Source organism: Muscardinus avellanarius (genome assembly GCF_963383645.1).
Source record: "Muscardinus avellanarius genome assembly, chromosome: 12".
Taxonomy (NCBI): Eukaryota; Metazoa; Chordata; class Mammalia; order Rodentia; family Gliridae; genus Muscardinus; species Muscardinus avellanarius.
Window position 1 is genome coordinate 40422758 of NC_137798.1, and position 25009 is coordinate 40447766.

The window sequence follows — 25009 nt, forward strand, 5'->3', positions numbered from 1 at the left end:
CCCAGTACCACCAAAAAAAAAAAAAAAAAAAAAAAAAACACCAAAACAAAACAAAAAACAAAAAATAAAACTGATTTATCATCTAAAATTTCTACTTAGTTTACTGGGCATAAGAACACAAGAGGATGTGAGGTGGGCATGTTATAAAAATTCCAAATTGCTAAGTTTACCTGGGGTCAAATCATACACTGATGTGCTTGACAGTTTCTTTAGTAGACTGGGATTGCTCAAACGAAGTTCCATACAGGCGTCATCTGTAGCATCAAATCCTCCTCGTTTTTGATATCTATACTTTGCATTTGCTGATGTTACATCAGCGCCTGAAGCTAGGATATGCAGTCTGAGGATTTCAGAAAGAGTGCAGCTATCAAGATCCAAGCTCTTCAAACTGCAGCCTATAGTTGTTAAAAACGAAATAGTTATTTAGAATGTAAACAATACTTAGCAATGTAAAATATACCTTTATAAATTAAAAATAAAAAGCCAAACAAAAAAATAAAACCCACACATACCCTGGTGTAACTGTGGCCATGCAGCTGCCAAAGATGCAACTGCAGACAGTGCAGATTTTGTGGGGTCTGCATCTTCATCCAAAGCCTCTGTTAAATCTTTAAGGAAATAAATACTTTATTCTAGTGTGATTCAAAGCTCCAGTACTTGGGAATAATGCCCTTTTAAAACCATGAGACAGCAAACAGCTTAACATTCAGGAACCTCAAAAGAACCAACACTGAATAGAAGCATTATTCACATTCTGCCTGGTTTTCACCTCCATCTCAAGCTCCTAGAACGAGCACTTTACATGAACACTCTCCTTATAATACATAGAGAAGACAATTCCCAAATTAGCAACAAAGAGGCGCTTACACATTACAGAAAAGGTAAAACTCACTTTAGAATTAAAAACAAATCCTCTCACACTCAATATAATCTTAGAAAAGTCTACTTTGAAAACTGGAATACATTTTCCTTAATCTTTTATAAATTAAAACTTTAAGATCAAATCATAACAAAGTATAGGTTTCGATCATCACAAAATCAGCCCAGAAAAAGAGCTAAGAACCTGATGATAGTACTGTTGTCATTCAACTACTTTTTCATTAAAGTTTCCATTTTTATTTTTAAAAATCTCCAATCCATAAAATAACAAAGATTTCCCTGTATTTTCTAAATTAACTGCTTTAACTTTGAACACAATACAGAGCTTACAAATAAACCTAAACAGCAAATCTACTTAAATGTATAAATGTATTTAAAGCATCAGTATAAGTATCTCCAAATTTCCTAATTATAAGAGATTGAAAAAAAGTAAGAGTCCACTATGAAAAACCTTAAGCTTACAAAAAAAAAGCCTCTTCTGTTATTACAGCACAGTTTACACAGCTTCACACTAAGCATCAGATCATGTATATTTTAGTTTTAGCTCCAGCAGTGCCTATATACCCTTTATACAAATAGTTTAATCTGGGTTTCATTTCTCTTAAATAGGTGAGTCTATTAGCAGTTTTCAAATTCTTCAACTAAAACATATCTTGGAAGCCCAATATAAACAAGAGACAAAAGCTATCCTTGTTAAAGTGACCCAGGGAGATTTATCTTTCCAACCTTGCAATGGCAGAAGAGTCTCAATGGCTTATAGGGGAATTTGGATCAGTTTTAAAATCACTAGGCTAATCTGGTTCTGTGGCTCCTTAACCTTTCACAATATGATTCCAGTACAAAGATCACAAGCTGACAAAGTTAACCTTAGAGAACAGAGCTGCTGTCCCTTACTAAAGGGAAAAGGCAGCTCTGGGATCACATCTGATTACAATCGCTGACTATTCCATGAATTTTAAAGCATAAATAGGATGACACTGTGTTATTTGAAAACGTAGTATATATTCCAAAGGCATGCCCACCATGTCTAATCTAGCTCAAGTGAGAAAAATACATTCTTCCTCATCAGGGAAATAACTAGACTTAAAACTTTCTCAATTTTCATTTTACATATAAAGCAAAACAAACAAAACTAATAGGCCATCTAAAATTAACACCAATCCTAGATACATAGCTATAAAAGTGTGTTGGCTGTCTTCCTCAGCAAGAATTATCACATTCAACCTATACTATCTAAAGAAAGTTATAATTACCTAGGACAAAGGCTACAACCTTAGGAGGTGTGTGTGTGTGTGTGTGTGTGTGTGTGTGTGTAACGTATGCACCAACACGCATTACTGGGGATTAAACCAGGGGTGTTCTACCTCCAAGCTATACCCCAAACCCTACTTTATTTATAAAATAGGGGCTCACTAAGTTGCAGATGGCCTCACTAAATTGCTGAGTTTAGCTGTGAATCGGTGATCCTCCCAAGTACTGGAATTATAAGTATGTGCCATCACGCTCGGCTCTCCTTAGGAAATTAATTAGTTAACTTATTTATTTATTATATTTTGCGATACTAGGGATCAAACCCAGGGGCATTCTACCTCTGAGCTAAAACCCCAGCTCCTCTTTTTAAAGCCTCTGGGTTCCACGCCCAGTACCACCAAAAAATAAAAATAAAAAATAAATAAAAGAATCTCATTAAATTGCCAAGACTGGCTTTAACCCTGTGTTAGTCTGGTCTCAGCCTTCCAAGTACTGGAATTACAGGTGTGGGCTACCACACTTAGTTTAGGATTTGCTCTGCGATTGTCACTTGGGTATATCATATCAGGAGAACACAGTGACTATCTGGAACAGATACAATTATCATCTTAATCTAGCTTAATACATTTGATTATAATACCAAATAATGATATCCTAGCAAATACTTCTTTATATAAGGAGGATGCTCTTGTTTCCATATACTCCTTTTTCTAGTGGGTAGGAGGACACTGAGGGTAAAATCAAAACCTGGACCTGTACATGCTAAGCAAGCACTCTAACACTAAGCCACAATTTGAAAAGCTTTCAAGTTCGTGGCATATGACTAAAGACAGGGATTGCTATAAATATATATATGTTTTGCAGTACTGGGGATGGAACCCAGGGGCATTGTACCTCCGAGCTACACTCCCAGCCCTATGTTTTAGTCTTTTTATTTTTTGAAACGGGGTCTCACTGAATTGTGAAGGGCTTCGCTAAGTAGCTGAGGTTGTCCACGAACCGCAATCCTCTGGTCTCGCCTCCCAAATGCTGGGATTACAAGTGTGCACCACTATGTCTGGCCGGAATTGCTATACTTAATTAAAGAAGATCTTAAGTACTGCTAGTCAAAATTTCTAAGATTTGATATAAAGATAGGTAGACCAAGGTTCAAAGAAATTAGATCTCCTTAAAGACAGATAATAGGTAATGCTAAAGAGATAGGTATTCAAATTTCAATTTGTTATAGCCAGGCATGGTGCTGCATGCTTATAATCCCAGTACTTGAGAGACTGAGACTAGGAAGACTGCCGGTTCAAAGCCAGCCTTGGCAATTTAGCAAGGCTCTCAGCAACCTAGTGAAACTCTGCTTCCAAATAAGAAATAAAATTGGGCTGGGAGTGTAGCTCAGAAGTAGAATGCCTTTGGGTTCAATCCCCAGTATAAAAAATTCAATTTGTCGCTGTATTTCACGTCAATAGAGTATAGTTATTATAAAGTTCTACATCAGATAACCTTAGTTTGTATCCCATTCCCTCGCTGGCCATACTTTCTTTAAGCAAATCTCAGTTTCTTTATATGTAAAACACAGAAAATATTTTTGCCTTTACAAAGGTGGTATGAGGATTAAATGAAATGACACTGTCTTGTATCATTTACTAGCTATGTGATTTTTAGTAAATAACATTGAACCTGAGCTTTTTTTTGGGGGGGGGGGTTGTTGGGGATGGAATCCAGGGGCATTCTACCTCTGAGCTACACCCACAGCTCTATTTTTTTTTAATTCTTTATTTTTTTATTTTTTTGTGGTACTGGGGTTCCTGGAAGCCCTTCTACCTCTGGGCTACACTCCCAGACCTATTTTTACATTTTTATTTGGAAACAGGGTCTCCTAAGCCAGCACGTGCGGCTGGCTTCGAACCTGCATGATCCTCCTGTCTCTGCCTCCCAAGCGCGGGGATTACAAGCGTGCGCCACCACGCCCGGCTTAAATTCTTTATTTTGAAACAGGGTTCCACTGCATTGCAAAGGGCCTCACTAAGTAGTAGCTGAGGCTGTCCGTGAACTGCAATCCTCCTGTCTGAGCCTCCCAAATGCTGGTATTACAAGCATGTGCTACCACACCCAGCGAACCTGAGCTTATATTTCTAAATCACTAAAATAAATTCATTCTTTTCTTTTTTTCTTTGATACTTGGGATTGAACCCAGGAGCCTTCTACCTCTGGGCTACACTCCCCAGTCCTATTTTTAATTTTTATTTTGAAACAGGGTCTTATTAGGTTGATGAGAGTCTCACTACTTGCTGAGGCTGTCCTCAAACCTGTGATTCTCCTGTCTCATCCTCCTAAATACTGGGATTACAAAAGCGAGTACTACCACACTCAGATAACTATAAGAAGACTAGAAAAGTTCTTTTGTTACTGAGATGGGATAAAAATGAAGTTATCCCTGGAGGAACAGTATAGGACCTAACTCATACTGAAAAAACTGTAAAATGTGACCAATATTAACAGGAATGTGAGAGATGGATGAAAAAAAGCTAAACTTTTTTTCTTCCTGACAAACATCTATATTTTAAAACCTTTATTTTTTATTTTATTTTATTTTGGTGGTACAGGGGTTCCTGGAAGCCCTTTTACCTCAGGGCTACACTCCCAGACCTATTTTATATATTTTTTTATTTGGAAACAGGGTCTCAAGCCAGCGCGCTGGCTGCCTCCCAAGCGCGGGGATTTACAAGCATGTGCCATCACGCCCGGCTATTTTTATTTTTATTTTTTTAATGTTTTTGGTGCTGCCAGGAGTGGTGGCGCACACTTGTAATCCCTGCGCTTGGGAGGCTCAGACAGGAGGATCGCACAGGTTCATTCAAAGCCAGCCTCAGCTACTTAGTGAGGCTCTCAGCAACTTAGTGAGACCCTGTTTCCAAATAAAATAGAAAATAGGTCTGGGAGTTTAGCCCAGAGGTAGAATGGCCCCTGGGTTCCACCCCAGTACCACACACACACACAAAAAAAAACCCCACAAAAAAAACAAGATAGTATAACATTTTTGGTGCTGGAGAATGAACCCAAGGGCATTTTACCTCTGAGCTACAGCCTCAGCCCTTTTTATTTTGAAACAGGGTCTAAGTGTTGAGGATAGCTCTGAATCTGTGATCCTCCTGTCTCAGCCTCTCATGTGCTGGGATTACAAGTGTGGGGTTACTGTGCCTGACCTTAAAACCTTTATCTAGGACCAACATTTATTCAGATAGACGAGCTTAGTATTTATATTTCTAGATAGTACTATATAGAAATAGAGCACTGATATTACAGATTAAATAAACTGTGAATGGAAAATGAAATGGCAATTCAAACACTAAAAGTCTTATATTTTCATTTAATCGACTAAATTACCTGAGAAGACAATGGGGGTCATAATGTTAAAAGGACTTGATTAAGGACCTCTGGTGATAAGCTGTCATGCTGGAGAAAAGATTTTACTTGAACTGTCTATAAAACCAAAAGGCAAGCCGGGCGTGGTGATGCACGCTTGTAATCCCAGTACTTGGGAGGCTGAGACAGGAGGGTTGTGCAGGTTTGAAGTCAGCCTCAGCTACTTAGTGAGGCTCTCAGCAACTTAGTGAGACCGTTCCAAATAAAATAGAAAATAGGTCTGGGAGGCCCGGCTCAGAGGTAGAAAACCCCTGGGGTTCCATCTCCAGTAACACATACACACACACACACACACACACACAAAAAAAAAAAAAAAAAAGCAACCAACATCAGATGCATACTCATCAATAACCTGTTTAGAAGATATGCTCCAATAGTTTAAGGCCAACAAAACTATCTGAATGGAGGAATGTTCCCCTTCTTTTTTTTTTAACCAATATTCTGCTATCAAGATGTCTCCCAGCAGTTATTTCTTATTGTGAACTTTTATGTAATACACTAAAATATCTTTTAATTGAGCTTCTGTCCCTATGTGACAAAGATCACTGAGTAATATTAAATTTTATTTATTAAGTATTAAATAATAAAGGAAGCCAAATCGATTTCTTAATTTAAGTGCTTACCATTTCCTCTGAGGTAAATTCTAAATGAAATAGTGAACATACTGCCTTAAAAGTTAGAAAGGGTTTTCCCCAAGAATTAGTCCTCCATGAATATACCAACTCTAGATACTGAATATATCAACTCTAGATATTGAAGAATGTAGAATTTAAAGAGCAAAATTTCTAGTTAAAACTAGTAAAATAAAAAATTTTAACTGTCAGATTTGAAATAAAATCAGCAATAGTATTTCCAATTTGAAGTATTCTTAAAAATTAAAATTCTTTCTTAGTTGGGGGAAAAAAGCTATTTAGCAAAATCTCTCGGGATCACAGATATTAGTAAATGAATTTTGTAAAGCTCCTAACTAATGGAAAAATCTAAAGCCATGTTAATTCTTTTTATTTATTTTTTTAAATTTATTTTTATTGGTGCATTGTAATCATACATCACATTGGAATACAAGACTTGAGAGGACATACAAGCACACATCATCCAATTAGCCCTCATCCAGTCCCCATCCCATTCCCTCCCCCTCCCTCATCCCATGCTTGTTTGGTGATTAACTTTGATACATATGTTTATGAACCTCCTGCTTTTTAGGGGCTCCATCCTCCCCTATTCCATACCCTCTGATTGGTCACCTTAATTGCTTCACTATAGGGCCCTTTCTATAGCTCGACCACTTCCTGTTGCCCCTTTCCTCCTAGTTATTGCTGATTAGGGGAAGCACCTGGTTTTAATTTTCTGCAATATTTCTCTGTGCATGCCGCGTTGCAAATACCGATCCCACTCTTGACGGCCCCAGTTGTAGCCTGGCTACCCAGTGGACTGATCCAGACCTCGCTGGCTCAAGCAGAGGCCTTGCCTCATGGGAGGCCCCGACTCTGGTCTCGCTGGCCCCAACACTGGCCTAACCCCTCAGCTGGCTCCGATCCCGGCCTCGGAGGCCCCAGCACCTGCATTCCTCACGGCAGGCTCCGATGCTAGCCAATGGCCCCGGCATCAGCCTAACCCCTCGGCAGGCTCTGATTCAGGCCTCGGAGGCCTCAGTAGCAGCCTTGCTTCATGGAAGGCTCCGATGCCGGCTGCTGGCCCCGGCACTGGCCTAACCCCTCGGCAGGCTCCGATCCCAGCCTCTGAGACCCTGGCACCAACCTTGCCTCGCGGCAGGCTCCGATCCCAGCCTCGCTGGCCCCAGCACTGGCCTAACCCCTCGGAAAAGCCATGTTAATTTTAAGATAATCTTAAAAAATTAGTTTCACTACAAAGCTACTATGGTTCAAGTAGCAATAATGTTGAACTCTGACCTTTGGTGTCAGCATCAGTTATTTGTTCTTTGGCTACTTCCTCTTCTTCTTCTGCTATCGCCTGGAAGATTGCAGTCAGGAAGAAAAAAAGCAATTCACATAGTGGGCCTTCACTGTCATTTCCTACAAGAGCTTCCTCTAACACTTCTGTAAATAAAATGTTTAAAGTGAATTTAAAGTTTGGTTCATGACTGAAAAAAACTCCATTGGAGTAATAAACATTTGATAAACAATAAAAATAGAGCTAAAACTCAAGCCAAAATTTTAGATTTTATAATGATTACAAAACAATAAAATTCTAAGTCATTGCACTGAAGAAAGCCAAAGTAGCCTTACAAGATTCATATAACACTTCATCCAAATATAAATTTGAGGCATAACTTTTGGCATTTTTTTTTTAAGTGGAACATATTGAGAGTAGTGTACATTTACATTGTGCTTCATTAGGCACTTTTTTTTGGTGGTATTGGGGGTGGAACCTAGGGGCTTTCTACCTCTGGGCTATACTCCCAGACCTATTTTATATTTTTATTTGGAAACAGGGTCTCTTAAGCCATCAAAACTGGCTCCAAACCTGCGCGATCCTATCTCCGCCTCCCAAGCGCGGGGATTACAAGCATGTGCCACCACGCCTGGCCTTTAGGCACATTTAAAAAATTATAATTTATTTTAATAATATAAAACTTGTTATTGTTGTCCCACTGTTCTTGAAAGCTATGTGGAACAATATTGTTCACAAACTAGTGCAAAGGAGAGGTAATTATAAGCTTTAAGTTTTAATCTTAATATTGTGTTCAAGAATTTAGTGTTTTTTTCTTTTTTCTTTTTTGTGGTACTGGGGGTAGAACCCAGAGGCTTTCTACCTCTGAGCTATACTCCCAGACCTATTTTGTATTTTATTTGGAAACAGGGTCTCACTAAGTTGCTGAGAGCCTCACTAAGTAGCTGAGGCTAGCTTCGAACCTGTGCGATCCTCCTGTCTCAGCCTCCCAAGCGTGAGGATTACAAGTGTGCGCCACCACGCCTGGCTTAGTGTTTTTCTTTTTCTTTTTTTGCAGGTCTGAGGATGAAACCCAGGGACATTCAACCTCAGAACTATACCCCCTACCCTATTTTTTATTCTTAATTTTGAAACAGGGTCTCACTAAGTTGTGGAGGGCCTAAGTAGCCGAGGATGTCCGCAAACCGTGATCCTCCTGACTCAGCCTCCCAAATGCTGAGATTCCAAGTGTGCGCCACCATGCCTGGCTCAAGAGTTAAATGTTTCTTTATCTAACTTATGCTAACACCAGCATTGTTTAGATCTTGATATGCATGGCACAATGATTCATGCTTTACCTAGTTCACAAGGAGAAGATGAAGAATGTAAAAGCCCTCCTGCAGAATATACTTTTATTATTATTTTTTTTTTAATTTAATTTTTTTTTGTGTGTGGCACTGGGGTTCCTGGAAACCCTTCTACCTCTGGGTTACCCTCCCAGACCTATTTTATATTGTTATTTGGAAACAGGGTCTCTTAAGCCATCAAGACTGGCTCCGAACCTGCGCCATCCTGTCTCCGCCTCCCAAGTGCGGGGATTACAAGCATACGCCACCACGCCCGGCCTATTTTATTATTATTTTGCATTATTGGGGATTAAACCCAGGAGTGTCCTACCTCTGAGCTACGACCCCAGCCCTAATATATTTTTTATTTTGACACAGGGTCTCACTAAGTTGCTAAGGGCCTCATTAAGTTGCTGAGGCTGTCCTCAAACCTGTGATCCTCTTGTCTCAACCTTGCAAGTACTGAGATTACAGGCATGAGTCACCATGCCTGGAACACTTTGTTTATTTTGTGGTACTGGGGGTGGAATCCAGGTTCATTCTATTCTGAGCCACATCCCCAGGACTATTTTATTTTAAAACAGGGTCTCAATAAATTGTAGAGGGCCTAAGTTTCTGAGGCTGGCCAGGAATCTGTGATCCTCCTGTCTCAGCCTGCCACGTATTGGGATTATGAAGGTACCCCACCATGCTCAGCTATGCTTTTATTTTTGAGATGGGGTATTGCTATATTATCTATGTTGGGCTCAAACTCATGATACTCGGCACATCAGCCTACCAAGTACTGGGATGACAGATGTGTACCACCACATTTGGCTTAAGAATTTTGCTCTTAAAATAAGAGCAATATTATGATTGTTTTTGAGGGTTCCTACATGGATCTTAAAATTATTTCATTATTTGACAGCTAAATATTCAAAATCTGACCCAAATCTCTCCTACTATTAACTCTTGTAAATATTTATACAAAGTATATAAGGACAAGGCAAAACAGAATTATAAGTTAAAGGTAGGCACTAATTTGTTTGTGAACATGCACATACCACTCTCCACTCAAGCAGTAGTCTATTCCTCCACCTGCCCCCTTCAATTCCAGGTGACTGTAACTGCTCTGACCAATGGAATGTGGCATAAGTAAGACTATGCTGGTTCCAGGTCTAGCCTTTCTGAGGGCTGGCAGTTTCTACTTTCTGCCTTCTGAAGCCTCAGCTGCAACACAGGTGCAGAAGTGGGAGGCCCCATGAAGAGGATTGAGTCATGAGACCTATGCATAAAGAAGCTACCCTGAACACATAGCCAGTTAAGCCTTCGATGACTCCAGTCTCAAGCACTGACAGTAACCACCTATGAGACTCCAAGAGAGAGAACTAGACAGCTAAAGTCCAGTAATGCTGTAGAACTTTGAGAGATAACTTGTTTTTCTAAGCCAACAGTTTTAGGGTGAAATGTAACACAGCAATAGACAGAGTACTTGCCTAGTGTTACACCCTCAGGAAACTCATCTTGAAGATCAAAAAGTTCCCCAAATGCATTGAGAAACTCCAAAACCATGAGAGCATCACCAAAGATTTCAGGAGGTAGTCTAGTTTTCACTGGAGTTGGTTCTGGAAGTTCCTGCAAGATAAAACAATTTGTATAACTATTTGAACCACATATGGGAAACTGAAAAAGGTAAACATGACATATTCTTTGCATAAAAAAAAATTCCATGTAGATCACTGGCTCTCAATAACCCTGAATGTTTAAAATGATAGATGTCCTGAACTTATTCCAACTTAACTAAATCATAGGCCCTTAAGTAAGAGACTATGAGGAAGTGCTGCATTTTCCTTCCTCAAACTGAAAGCATAACTTTAGGCTGAAGTGTATTTCTGACTGAATTTCCTAGTTAAGAGCATCGCTTAATGTAGACTCTGAAGTCATGTGAAAGTTGCCTTCAGTGCACTATTCTCCTTATGATACAGAACATCATCTGCCATCTACTGACTTAAAATTCTTTCCTTATAAACTGAGGTGAACAAATTTGGTTTAGATGCTTTGGTTATTTCTGAAAATAGGCAGATTCCTTATCTAGAAATCAACCTAAATGCATATCTGACTACAATGTATTGGACTGTGAAAGATCATAAAAACCTATCAGTTATTTCTACAGAATAAAAATAATAATTACAGCTTATTATAAAGCACTCATGATGCTACCTTGGAATTCTATGTATGACCATTTACTTAATTGGTTATTTCCTCTCAAATATAAAGAGGCTGCTTTAAATGAAAGAAGTATTTCATCAGCAAAGGGATATCAGGCCTAAAAAACTGGTACCTGCCAAACCTCACGTAACATGCTTATACCTTAAGATCATCACACTCCATATCTTCTCTGGGTTTGCTCCACTGTTTTAAGTATTCCATATATTTCCGCTTTTCTTCACGTAATTTCTCTCTTTCCTAACAAAAACAAGAGGTTGATAAAAATTTTTAGAATAAATTAGGCATCATCAACATCACCTAAGAACTTGTTAAAATGTGAATACTCAGGCCCCATCTCAGACCTATTAAACCAAGATAGGGTTAGGATCGGCAGTAAAGGATTCCTATATGACCTTCTGGTGATTTTAATGCACACTAAAGTTTTAGTACCACTGATCAGAATAATGCCTGTCAAAAGTACAGAATAGGCCTGGGCGTATAGTCTGAAGGTAGAAAAGCCCCTTCCACCCCCAGTACCACCCCCCCACACACACACACAAAATGCCAGGTACATAGCACCTCCTGAATACATAATTTAATCTGACCCTGCCTATAGCACTAGCTTCACTGGCTACTTCAATTCAATAAGATCCTTAGAAAGTAATTATTAGGGTACCTAAAATAAAATCTGCCCATATATTTGCAATACACTTGTTATTTTATATTTTGTGTGGGATGGAACCTAGGCGCATTCTACCTCTGAGCTACACCTCCAGCCCTATTTTTAATTTTAAAACAGGGTCTCACTGAGTTGTGAAGGGCCTAAGTAGCTGAGGCTGGCCATGAACTACAGTCCTCCCATCTCAGCCTCCCAAATGCTAGGACTACAAGCATGCGCCACCACGCCCAGCTAATACGTTTATTTTAAAGATTCATTTGAATCTGATATCAGCCTATAGAAATGTACAGGGAACAATATAAGTAAAAGCAATAATAACAGAATATAGTTTATGGACTTCTTTTCCGTATAGCCCAGGCTATTTCTCTTGCTCATTTGGTCTTTTTCTTTTCGGTACTGGGTTTGAACCCAGGGTGTTCTACCTCTGAGCCACATCCCTTGCTCTTTGAAACTATAATATAAATGCTGATCTTGGAAGGTCTCTAATAAAGCAGAGTGCAAATAAAATATTTCATCATTATTTTCTAGCAAGAATATTTAATTTAATGTATGTTAATATTATTCTCCAACTTTGAATTTTAAGAGCACCAAAGATAAACAAATATGCACTTATCAAGTTTTCCACATAAAATGCCTACAGAACTTATTAACTGTGTCTTGAGGAATGTGCTAAAATAAATTTTCTCTCAAAAATACTTCTTACAAGCCAGGCATGGTGGAGCACACTTGTAATCCTAGTACCTGGGAGGCTCAGACAGGAGATCTCAGGTTCAAGAACAGCCTCAGCAATTTAGTGAGGCTCTAAGCAACCTAGTGAGACCGTTTACCAAATAAGAAATAAAGTTAGACTGGGGTATAGCTCAGAGGTAGAATGCCTCTGGGTTCAATTTTCTGTACCACACACCAAAAAAATTAAAAAATTCTTACAGGATATAATTTGGGTATTGTAAATATCTATATGTTTTGGCAAATACTTATTTTTTTTTTGGTGGGTCTGGGGATGGAGCCCAGTGGCATTCAACCTCCGAGTTATACCCCCTGCCCTATTTTTTTATTCTTAATTTTGAAACAGGGTCTCACTAAGTTGTGAGTGCTTCACTAAGTAGCTAAGGCTGTCCGCGAACCACGATCCTCCAGTCCCAGCCTCCCGAATTCTGAGATTACAAAGCATGCGCCACCACGCCTGGCTTTGGCAAATACTTATTATGTATGTTTATAGAAAGTTTAAAAAGTATTCTTAATCTCTGACCTATCACCCTATTTCTACACATTTTTCCAGGTACTTAGTCCAAAAAGACTTTATTCATAAATTAGGATTTATGAACAAATGCCACAAAGCACTATCTCTGATTAGTTACATGATCAGTAAAAACTCTACTTAGATTTAAAAACATGATTGTTAAGCCAGGTGTGGTGGTGCATCCTTGTAATCCCAGTACTTGGGAGGCTAAGACAGGAGGATCACACAGGTTCGAAGCCAGCCTCAGCTACTTAGTGAGGCTCTCAGCAATTTAGTGAGACCCTGTTTCCAAATAAAAAATATAAAATAGGTCTGTGGGTATAGCCTGGAGGTAGAAACCCCTTGGGTTCCATCCATAGCAACACACACAACTGTTTACAATAATGTTATTTATTTATTTATTTTTGGTGGTACTAGGGGTGAACCTAGGGGCTTTTCTACCTCCAGGCTATACTCCCAGACCTATTTTATATTTTATTTGGAAACAGGGATACACTAAGTTGCTGAAAGCCTCACTAATTAGCTGAGGCTGGCTTTGAACCTGTGCGATCCTCCTGTCTCAGCCTCCCAAGCGCTGGGATTACAAGCATGCGCCACCACACCGGCTATGACCAACAATTTAAATGAGAAAAGTGTGTAACTTCATCCTTAAAGGCTAGTTGTGAATATCCCCAAAACCTACAAAAATGCCTGTGTTGGAGCTAACAAGGCTATAGATTTCTCCAAGGAATATCTATCACTGAAGACTATAATTAAAGATTTGTGTGAATACCCTATTATTACACATACTTTATTATTATTATTATTATTTTTTGGTGGTACTGGGTTCCTGGAAGCCCTTCTACCTCCAGGCTACACTCCCAGACCTATTTTTACATTTTTATATTTGGAAACAGGGTCTCCTAAGCCAACGCGCGCGGCTGGCTTCGAACCTGCACGATCCTCCTGTCTCTGCCTCCCAAGCGCGGGGATTACAAGCGTGCGCCACCACGCCTGGCTCACATACTTTATTTTTCAAGAGTGATAAGAACACTGTAAAAAGTTCTTATTGAGCCGGGCGTGGTGGCGCACGCTTGTAATCCCCGCGCTTGGGAGGCAGAAACAGGAGGATCGCGCAGGTTCGAAGCCAGCCATGCTGGCTTAAGAGACCCTGTTTCCAAATAAAATAGGTCTGGGAGTGCAGCCCCGAGGTAGAAGGGTTTCCAAGAATCCAGTACCACCACCAAAAAAAAAAAAAAAAAAAAAAAAGTCTTATTGATGATAGAATTTAATTTTCTTCTCTTTTTTGTTGCCCAGGCCAGTCTTGGCCTCCAGCAATAATTCTGCTTCAGTGTTCCACATACCTGGGACTATAGGTATATGCCTGGTTCAGATTTATTATTGGTCTGAAACTATCTTTTGTTGGATTTTTTCCAGTTACCTTTGAAAGTTTTACATGTATCATTTTCCCTAATTTGGAATTCTAAATAATAAAGAAAATCACTCAGAAAGAACATAAAAGAAATGGCATTCTACCTCCGAGCTACACCCCCAGCTCTATTTTTTATTCTGTATTTTGAAACAGGGTCTCTCTGAGTTACAAAGGGCCTCACTAAGTAAGTAGCTGAGGCTGTCCTTGAATCGAGATCCTCCTCTCTCAGCCTCTCAAATACTGAGATTACAAGCATGTGCCACCATGCCCAGCCATAAAAGAAATTTTAAGTGAGGGGTAAAGAAATGGAGAAATATGTTGAGTATTGCTAGGCATGGTAGCTCACTCCTATTATCCTAGCTACTTGGGAGGCCAATGCAGGAGGATTGTAAGCTCAAGACCAGTCTGGGCAATTTGGCAAGAACCTGTCTCAAAAAAAAAAAAAAAAAGACTAGGGATGTAGCTGTGTAGTAGAGCCCCATCTTCAAGGGGGGAGGGGGGTTAAGAGAGAGTGAGAGAGAAGAAATATGTTAAGCCTGAAATCATTTATTAAATTTTCCAAACTCTATATTATTTATCAGCATTCTATATAGCCTTATAAATGTGAATGGAAGAAAGAAAAGCATTTAAAAATTAACCATAAATTTTGAGTATGTATGAGTATGTGTAGTACTGGAGATGGAACCCAGTGGCACGCTACCTCTGAACTACACCCACAGCCCTACTTTTTTATTTTGAAATGGTCTAAGTTGCTGAGGCTGGCTGTGAATCTGTGATCCTCCAGTCTCAGCCTCTCAAGTATTGAGACTACAAGCATGCACCACCATGCCTGGCTAACCATGATTTTAAATATGTAAAATAGTGTTATTATAGAGAATATGGCTAATATACTCAAAAGAATACCTTTTCTCTTTCAATTTTAAGCCTCTCTTTCTCTTCTTTTTTCTTTAGTCTCTCTTCTTCAACAATTTTCTTTAATTCTTCCCTCTTCTTCTCTTTATCTTCCTTTTCTTTTTTCTTTGCTTCTAGGGCATCTGCTTTTTCTCTTTTTATTTTGGCCTTTTCAAAAGCTGTGGAGAAGATCAAACTTAAAAATACATAGAGGCAGAAAACAACACCTGACATGGTTTAATGTAACAAAATAAGCCCTGAAATAATTTAGTTAAATGAGATTAGTAGAGACAAACAGAATTCCTCAAACTCAAGAGGTGACTGATTTGAAAGGGTAAAGTAAGTTGGATAGTATTAAAACAAACATATCCTGCCCTGGAAAGCTCAGACACTCAAACTGTGGTCTGAAGATGAGAGCATCAAGGTAACTACCATAAAAATATTAATCTGGGATGGGGATGTAGCTCAGTGGTGAAGCACTTGTGTGTTCAAGGCCCTGGGCTCAATCCCAAGTACCATAAAGAGAATAAAACAAAAAAGAACAAAACAAAAAAGAAAATCTAGCATTAGGCAGTTTAGTAAGGAATATGTTGTTTTTTTTTTTTTTTTTTTTTTTTGGTGGTACTGGGGTTCCTGGAAGCCCTTCTACCTCCAGGCTACACTTCCAGACCTATTTTTATACTTCTTTATTTAGAAAAAGGGTCTCCTAAGCCAGCGCTGCTGGCTTCAAACCTGCGAGATCCTCCTGTCTCCGCCTCCCAAGCGCAGGGATTACAAGAGTGCGCCACCACGCCCGGCGCTTCATTTTTTTAAATCAAAGTTATCTGAGGGAAAAATAATTTTACTTCAAAAAATAAACCAGAAATATGTGCCCTACTTGGGCACAAAAAGAATATTCTTTCTTGTCCCTTAACAGTTTTTGGAGAAAATGTAAAAACTTACCCAGTGTCTTCATTTCTTCCTGTTTCAAAATTTTTTCTCTTTCTTTAGTGGCTCTGTTTCTAAAACCTGCAATAGTCTGTTTATTAGCAATGGTGTCTTCCTGAAAAACAAACCAAGAAACTAAATTTATAAACCACAAACTATACAAACTGATATATACCTGGTTCTTACAGAGAAAGAATAAAAAAAAAATTAAAATCCCACAACTATATGTCATACTAAAATAATTTTTTACTCTACAGTATAACCAAACTTTTAATAACCATAACTCTAATACTAGTATTATACAGAACATAAGTTAATTCTGTATCTCTATTAATTACTAGAACAACCCTGGAAAAATAACTGGTAATATACAGAAAGAACCTTAAAAATATGCATTAGATGCTGGGCATGGTGGCCCACGCTTGTAATCCCAGTACTTGGGAGGCGGAAACAGGAGGATCCTGGTTCACAGCCAGCCTCAGTTACTTAGTGAGGCCCTCTGCAATTTAGTGAGACCTCATTTGAAAAAAAAGGAGGAGGGGCTAGGGGTGTAGCTCAGAGGTAGAATCCCTCTGGGTTCAAACCCTGATGCCGGGGAAAAAAAAAAAAAAGGCATTAGAAAAACAAACAAAATCTTCCGGGTACTTTATAAACTAGATGGTGTAAACATCAAATATGAAAGAAGCAGATAAGATATGTCAGAAACATTCTTATGGCCACTTAAACAATGTGAAGGGTTTTTTTGTTTTGTTTTGGTTTTTTGGGTTTTTTTTGTGGTACTGGGGATGGAAGCCAAGGGGATTCTATCTCCACACTACACTCCCGGCCCCATTTTTTATTATTTTGAAACAGGATCTGAGCTACAAAGAGCCTCACTAAGTAGTTGAGGCTATCTGTGAACCACGATCTTCTTGTCTTAACCTCCCAAATGCTGGGATTTACAAGCATGAGCCACCATGCCCAGCTGTAAAGATTTTATTTTCACTTTATATCTTTGTGTGTGTGTGTGTGTGTGTGTGTGTGTGTGTGTGTGGCACTGGGGATGGAACCCAGGGGCCTTCTACCTCCAGGCTACACTCCCAGACCTATTTTATAGTTTATTTGGAAACAGGGTCTCTTAAGCCAGCTGAGGCTGGCTTCGAATCTGCGCGATCCTCCTGTCTCAGCCTCCCAAGCGTGAGGATTACAAGCGTGCGCCACCACGCCCGGCTTCACTTTATATCTTGTAAGAATGTCTCTAAACTGCTTACTATATGTAATCTTATTTCTTATATTACAAATGTAATAAAACATAAAAATTTAGTTGAATATTTGAGTATTTAGCATGTGTCAGGTACAATACTAATGATGATAAACAAGACAGACTTGGTTCCTTTCTACACAGATGTTTAGCAGGAGATTAAATCTTAAAAGGATAAGAAGGCTTATGACAGCTGAAAGTGAATGTTCTGAGTAAACGCTTTGCAAGTTATGAAATGGAAAGCCTAAACAGCCAGAAAAGATGGTTATAAATGAGTTGGAATTGGAAAATAAAATTAATTATTCTAACTTTATTTCAATGAATGAACAGTATCAACACCACCCTGCATCACTGAAGCAAGGGACCAGTTCTGAATTCCAGTTCAAATCCTCGCTTTTATGCTATGAGACTGTGTGTGTGTGTGGTACTAGGGATTGAACCCAGGGGGATTCTAGCTCTGAGGCACACCTCCAGCCCTATTTCATTTTTTATTTTGAAATGGTCTTACTAAGTTGCAGAGGTCTGCAATAAATTGCTGGCCACAAACCTGCAATCCCCCTGTCTCAGTCTCCCAAGTACTAAGATTACAAACATATGCCACCACACCCAGCTAATCCTATGCTATGTTACTTTGAGAAAGTAATCTCTGAGTTTATCTCTTCATCTGTAACATGGGATCCTACTTATTTTGAAGAGCTATTGTGAAGCTTAAAAAAGATAATATACATAATAGTGCTTAGTATAGAGTAGGAATAAAATTAAAAGCAGGCTGTTAGATAAAAAATTATCTAGCCAGGCGGGTGTAGTGGCGCACACTTGTAATCCCAGCACTTGGGAGGCTGAGACAGGAAAATTGCACAGGTTTGAAGCCAGCCTCAGCTACTAAAGAGATATGCTCAGCAACTTAGTGAGACCCTGTTTCCAAAGGAAATTAGTTTCATCTGGGGTAGAAAAAAAGCACTTAGGAGAGACAATGGCATGGGGAAAGGGAAAGATTAAACTATTTTCCACCTAAGGTTTTTAAACATGAAAGAAAACAAGAGAAATCTTAATTCTGCTTGTTCCTTAGAGCACAAGCAACACTTTAGCAAAGACTTAACTAAAGCTTGGAGACTCTGAAAGACTCTTCAATAATTTTCTAAAACATGCTGACTGTGCAAACTATATTTAGAAGCAGTGGGAACCTAGCTTGTAAACCATTATAGCCATGGCCAATCCCTAACTGGCAGAAAAGAATGAAACAAAACATATAGAATGAGGTTAAGAGAAAATAAAAATACAGAAAAGGAATTACAGGATTAGAATAACTCAAATTTCTTCCACCAGCTTAGGCAAATGCACTGGTTTATTCGTTTGTCCAGTTCCAGAAACTGTTGATAGAGTTTGTGCTCCCTGAACTGGGAAATGGCAAGGACCTAGAGGAGGATACTTCCTATTGCTAAAGGCGAGAAAGATAAATTGGGAAATGAGCACAGAACCAAACACATTATTCAACCTATATTGCTCTTCCTGTTCTGTTCTAAAATCCTTATGGAAGATTTACTTTGCATTTTATTTTATTTTTTTTAGTTTTTGGTGGTTCTGGGGTTCCTGGAAGCCCTTCTATCTCTGGGCTACACTCCCAGACCTATTTTTATATTTTTTTATTTGGAAACAGGGTCTCTTTAAGCCAGCACGGCTGACTTCGAACCTGCGCGATCCTCCTGTCTCTGCCTCCCAAGTGCGGGGATTACAAGCGTGCACCACCACGCCCGGCCTTACTTTGCATTTTAAAGTCTTTCATTGCATACATTAAATCAATACACACTGTTACTTAGATTAGAGCCACCAGCTTTTGGTTAAAGTTTAGTTTCAGTTTGCACATAAGACAATAATTGAACATTTAAGCAAACTGAATATTATTAAGAAAAGGACGTTACAGAACGATTTGACTATACAGAGAAATGAGAATGCCTCAAGAATACAGATTTTCAGGCTCACTTCCCATTCCATCCCTCTGTGTAGTAATTTACAGCACTTACCCCTCAATGATGTCCAATAAATGAATCCCCTCACCCCCCTGTAACATTTGTTAATGCCTCAAATACCTTTACCATTTCTTTGCTTAGTCATTAGAAATCATTATTTAGCTTAAGTATTACTGCTTTGTTAAAGCCTTTCATAATTTCTTCTAGTCAAAATTTATTGCTCTTTACATTTCAATCTCATAGTTTATTCCCTGCATTTCATCCTGCTTTACATTTCAGAATTGTTTATATGCTTGACTCCACCTTGGTAAGACATTGAGAGTCCTTTCTAATTCACACTTGAAACTTCTACAAACCTTACTGGTGAGCAGTTATCAACATACAGTACAGACTGACATTTTCTTAAATGAATAGGGCTTCTTCCTACAGGTTATGGGGATGACAAGAACCTAACATTGCTCAGTTCTGAATACTGTTATTACCAACTACAATGTAGTTTCAACCTCTTCTCTACTTACTTGGCTAACCGATATTCGCTTGGGAGGTCTCCCTCTTCGTCTGTTAGCAGGACTAAATATAAATGTAGGTGGCTCATCAGGGAAAAAATAAGAAAAATCTTGTTCTGCTATTTTATATGTTGAAAGAGATGATGCCTTAATAATAAAAAAGAGAATATATTGATGACACATTAATAATAGGATTTGCTGTGATATGTCATAACCACTATTAATGCACTTATAAAGACCAGGTCAAAAACAGTAGAATTTCATGTATTATTGCATAATGAAATATATTTTAGTTGGTTTACTTGATCCTTTTCTATATCACTACTTGGCCTTACTAGAAAGAAAGCTACAAAGATTACTTTTAAAGTCTTTTTAGAACTTTAATGGTCCAACTTAATAATACATCATAGAGATACTAAAAGTGAACTTGAATTTGCAAGCCCTCCTCTCTCCATCTCTTAAGTACTAAGAACATGGGTGTGTGCCACCACACCAGCTAAAATGTTACCTTTACATAAATCCATAATCTTTTCTTATTGGGTTAATGTTTACATTTACATACAGTGAAATGCACAAATCTTAAGCATCAGTAGCTGATTTGTGACAAATGCACAGGGTTCCCTCCCCAGTACCCCCCCTCCCACACACACAGATCTACATTTCACTAATGGCTATTAATAAAATATGTTCTATTTTATCATTGTTCTCTTAGCTGGCAGGATCTCTTTTTAAGCATTATTCTTTGAATCTGTCTAGTATTTGTTAGCCAGCCACTATCAGAAAGTTACAGTTGCCCCCCCTTTATAACTTTTCTTTTTTCCTAGCTTTCAATCTATTTTCATCTATCCTAGTTGATCTTTATAAGAAAAAAAGTGGTAGTAACAGACATCTAAAAATTCTAGCAATTACAAAAATAGTATCTAATATAATAAGTATGGCTTTAGATAGAGAACTTCTTGGGGGAGGGTACTGGGGCATTCTATCTCCAGACTATACTAGTAACCATTTTTTTAAGTTTACTTTTTTTATATTGAAATATAGTTTCACTAAGTTGCTGAGGTTGGCCTTGAACTTGTGATCCTCTTATCTTAGTCTCCCAAGTACTAGGATTATAGGAATGTGCCACCATGACCCACTGAGAATTATTTTTAACTGTTTTTAAAATAAATAACATTTTTACAATGTTACAATGTTATTATTAAATTTTTATGGTACTAGAGATCAAACCCAGGATCATTCTACCTCCAAGCTACACCCCCAGCCCATTTTTATTTTTACTCAAAAACAGGATCTCACTGGGCATGGTGGCACACATTTGTAACCCCAGCATTTGGGAGGCTGAGACAGGAGGATCACAGTTTGTGGCCAGACTCAGCTACTTAGTGAGGTCCTTTGCAACTTAATGAGACCCTGCTTCAAAATAAAGAATAAAAAATAGGGCTGGAGGCATAGCTCAGAGGTAGAATGCCCCCGGGTTCCATCTCCAGTATCACAAAACAAAAAGAACCCAAAAAGACAAAAAACAAGGTCTCACTAGGTTGATTAGACTCTCACTACTTGCTGAGGCTGTCCTTGAACTTGCAATCGTCCTGTTTCAGCCTGCCAAGTACTGAGAGATTATAAGCATGTGCCATCACCCCCAGCTATGTGGCATTATAATTCTATCCATTTCTTTTTTCTTCCGATAATTTCACTACTCTAATTACCTTAATTTTAATGATACCATCTTGGGGTTCACAGTGTTGCTTCAGGAAAAGCTTTAGTTTATCACGAGAAAATAGGTGTTTTCTCCGGCTACAGAATTAAAGAAAAAAAAGGGACAGAGTATTAGTATCAATAATTAAACTATACAATCTCTGTAAATTTATAAAGTGAATTTCAAGCCTAGGAAATGAATAACATTTTATCTTCTAATAGTGTTTATGCAAAAGGTATGTGAAACTTTGTACAAAGGTATTTATGCCAAAAATTATAAAATCTACTTGAATAGAGCTATAAAAATCTACTACAAAAACAAGATATGTATGTTACTTAGGAGTCATTTGGAAATCAAATAAAACTCAAGAAAAATATAATACAGATTATAAACCAAGTTTTGTCATCCTTCCAAGTATCACTATTAAAATTACCCTAAAAATTATAACCAGTAGATTACCAGATGTCTAACACTAAGTAAATCATTATTCAAAGATATACTAAAAGCAAAGCTGAACATAAATCTTATTAAATTATTTTTATATTAAATATATCATTAAATATATTAAGTTAAATATAATTAAATATTTTTTATATTTTTATTTGAAAACAGGATCTCTTAAGCCAGTGAAGCTGGCTTCAAACCTGCGCGATCCTCCTGTCTCTGCCTCCCAAGCGTGGGTATTACAAGCGTGCGCCACCATACCTGGCAAATACTCTTAATCTTAACATACACAATGATTCTACTCTAAATTACAACAGAGAAGATACTGGGTTTACCTGATTTGTGTTGCTTTAACAATAGCAGACTCATACAATTCCTTTTTAGTAGGCTGTACCTTGTACTTAAATAATAAGGGATCAATCACTTCTTTTTTCTTCCTAAAAGAGGACAGAAAAGACACAAACTAGTAATTTGGGAATAGGAGATTCTTAGGTATGTATCTTCTAAAAATATACTATTAATAGACTTACATACTTTTATTTTAACTAAGATCTTTATAAGTGACTGATGAGACCTTCTCCATTCTCTTAGTGAAAAGAGTATAAGTTACACCCCCAGTCCAATTTTTTAATTCTTTTATTTTGAAAGAAAGTCTTACTGAGTTGCAAAGGGCCTCATTATGTAGCTGAGGCTGTCCACAAACGCAAACCATCATCCTCCTGTCTCAGCCTCCCAAATACTGGGATTAAAAGTGTATACCACCACGCCTGGCTTGATATATATTTTCCAATTTAAAATGCTAACCTTATTTTCATATATTAAATTTTCAGAGAGGGAACTAATAATACCAGAATAATTAAGTTCAATTTAAAAATAATACCAAGCCAGGCGTGGTGGTGCACGCTTGTAATCCCCGTGCTTGGGAGGCGGAGACAGGAGGATCGTGCTGGTTCGGAGCCAGCCTTGCTGGCTTAAGAGACCCTGTTTTCCACATAAAAAAGTTAAAAAAAATAGGTCTGGGAGTGTAGTCCGTGGGAGGGTATCCTGGAGGTAGAAGGGCTTCCAGGAACCCCAGTACCACCAAAAATTAAATAAATAAATAAATAAATAAATAAATGAATAAATAAATGAATAATAATATCAAGCTGGGCATATCTTATCCAGAATGTCATGTAGTTGGAATCATACAGTATATTGGCCTTTTCAGGTTGACTTCTTTCACTTAATAATGTACATTTACACCTCCACGTCTGTTTTTTTTTCTTGCAGCACTGGGGATGGAACCCAGGGGCATTCTACCTTTGAGCTACACCCTCACCCCTAATTTTTATTCTTTATTTTTGAAACAGGGTCTCACTGAATTGTAAAGGGCCTAAGTAGCTGAGGCTGGCCATGAACAGCAATCCTCATGTCTCATCTTCCCAAATGCTGGGATTACAAGCACACGCCACCACACCTGTTACCTCCATGTCTCTCTATGGCTTATTAGCTCATCTCTTTTTATTGCTGAATAATATTCAATTGTTATTATTTACCACAATTTAATTATGCACTCATCTACTGAAGAATATCTTGGTTGCATCCATGTTTTGGAAAATACTAATAAAGTTACTAGCTCTTATAAACTGCACATTCAGATGCAAATTTCTGTGTGGATATAAATTTTCAACACATTTGGGTAAGTGTCAAGGAATAAAATTACTGAATCACATACGTCTTTTAAAGAAACTGCCAAACTGTCTTCCAAAGTGGCTACACCATTTTGAATTTAGCCAGCTGTGAATTAGTTGCTCCACACCCTCACAGCACTTGGTGGTCTCAGTGATTTGGATTTGGGCCTTTTTATTAGGTGTATGGAAGTATCTCACCATGGTTTTAATTTCTGATTCCCTCATGACAAATGATACTGAATATCTTTTCACATGCTTTTTTGCCATTTACATCTCTTCTTTGGTGAAATATTCATTCAAGTCTTTTGCTCATATTTTAATTAAGCTGTTCACTTTCTTACAGAGATTGAAGAGCTCTGTAAAATCTGGATAACAGTTGCCTTATCAGATGGTCTTTTTTTTTTTTTTTTTTTTGGCGGGTCTGGGGATGGAACCTAGGGGCATTTGACCTCCGAGCTACACCCCCTGCCCTATTTTTATTACTTATTTTGAAACAGGGTCTCACTGAGTTGCGGAGGGCCTCACTAAGTAGCTGAGGCTGTCCCTGAACTGTGATCCTCCGGTCTCAGCCTCCCAAATGCTGGGATTACAAGCGTGCGCCACCACGCCAGCTGACTCAGATGTCTTTTGTAAATACTTTCTCCCAGTGTGTGGCTTGTCCTCTTTTCCTCTTAACAATACACTTTGCAAAGTAGAACTGTTTAACTTTAATAAAGCCTATTTATTTCTTTCATGGATCATGACTTTTGTGTTATATCTAGAAATTCATCACCATACCCAAGATCATCTACGTTTTTCTCTTTTTATCTCCTGGGGAGTTATAGTTTCATGGTTTAAACTTAGGTCTATAATCCACCACGCCCGGCTCATCTGAGATTTTAAATACCAACATATCAGGGCTGAGGATGCATATAGCTCAATGATAGAGCACTTCCTAAAAAGAACAAGGTTCTGGGTTTGATCCCCAACACAGAAGAAAAAAAAAGTATCTACATGTTCGTGTGATTTTGCTCCCATAGCTCTCAGCTAACACTGTTAACTGACCTAATTTTAGCTTCTTTATCATATGTACCATAAAGTGATTAGTGTGTGTGTGTGTGTGTGTATTTTTTTTTTTGGTGGCAACCCAGAGGCTCTTTTATTCTACCTCCGGGTATACTCCCAGACCTATTTTTTATTTTATTTGGAAACAGGATCTCACTAAGTTGCTGAGAGCCTCACTCAGTAGCTGAGGCTGGCTTCAAAGCTGTGTGATCCTCCTGTCTCAGCCTCCCAAGCACAGGGATTATAAGCGTGCACCACCACGCCCGGCTAGTGATTCATTATTAATAACTCAAGTATAGGATGAATTTCCCAAGTAAACAAAAG

The 25009-nt window shown here is 38.4% G+C and overlaps 1 protein-coding gene across 2 annotated transcripts in view; it reads right to left on the reverse strand.

The window, feature by feature from the left end:
• The window catches only part of BAZ1A (bromodomain adjacent to zinc finger domain 1A), a gene marked incomplete at both ends in the record, with an annotated part of 82868 nt that overhangs the window by 39254 nt on the left and 18605 nt on the right, over positions 1-25009 (reverse strand). The window contains 10 exons of one of the 2 annotated variants that reach the window (XM_080706704.1): positions 171-395; positions 513-608; positions 7458-7604; positions 10259-10397; positions 11133-11228; positions 15204-15370; positions 16134-16233; positions 19844-19978; positions 21538-21625; positions 22307-22408. In XM_080706704.1, the coding sequence (XP_080562830.1) occupies positions 171-395; positions 513-608; positions 7458-7604; positions 10259-10397; positions 11133-11228; positions 15204-15370; positions 16134-16233; positions 19844-19978; positions 21538-21625; positions 22307-22408 (1295 nt within the window). The remainder of the gene's footprint in view (positions 1-170; positions 396-512; positions 609-7457; positions 7605-10258; positions 10398-11132; positions 11229-15203; positions 15371-16133; positions 16234-19843; positions 19979-21537; positions 21626-22306; positions 22409-25009) is intronic. The other variant, XM_080706705.1, reaches the window with a different exon arrangement.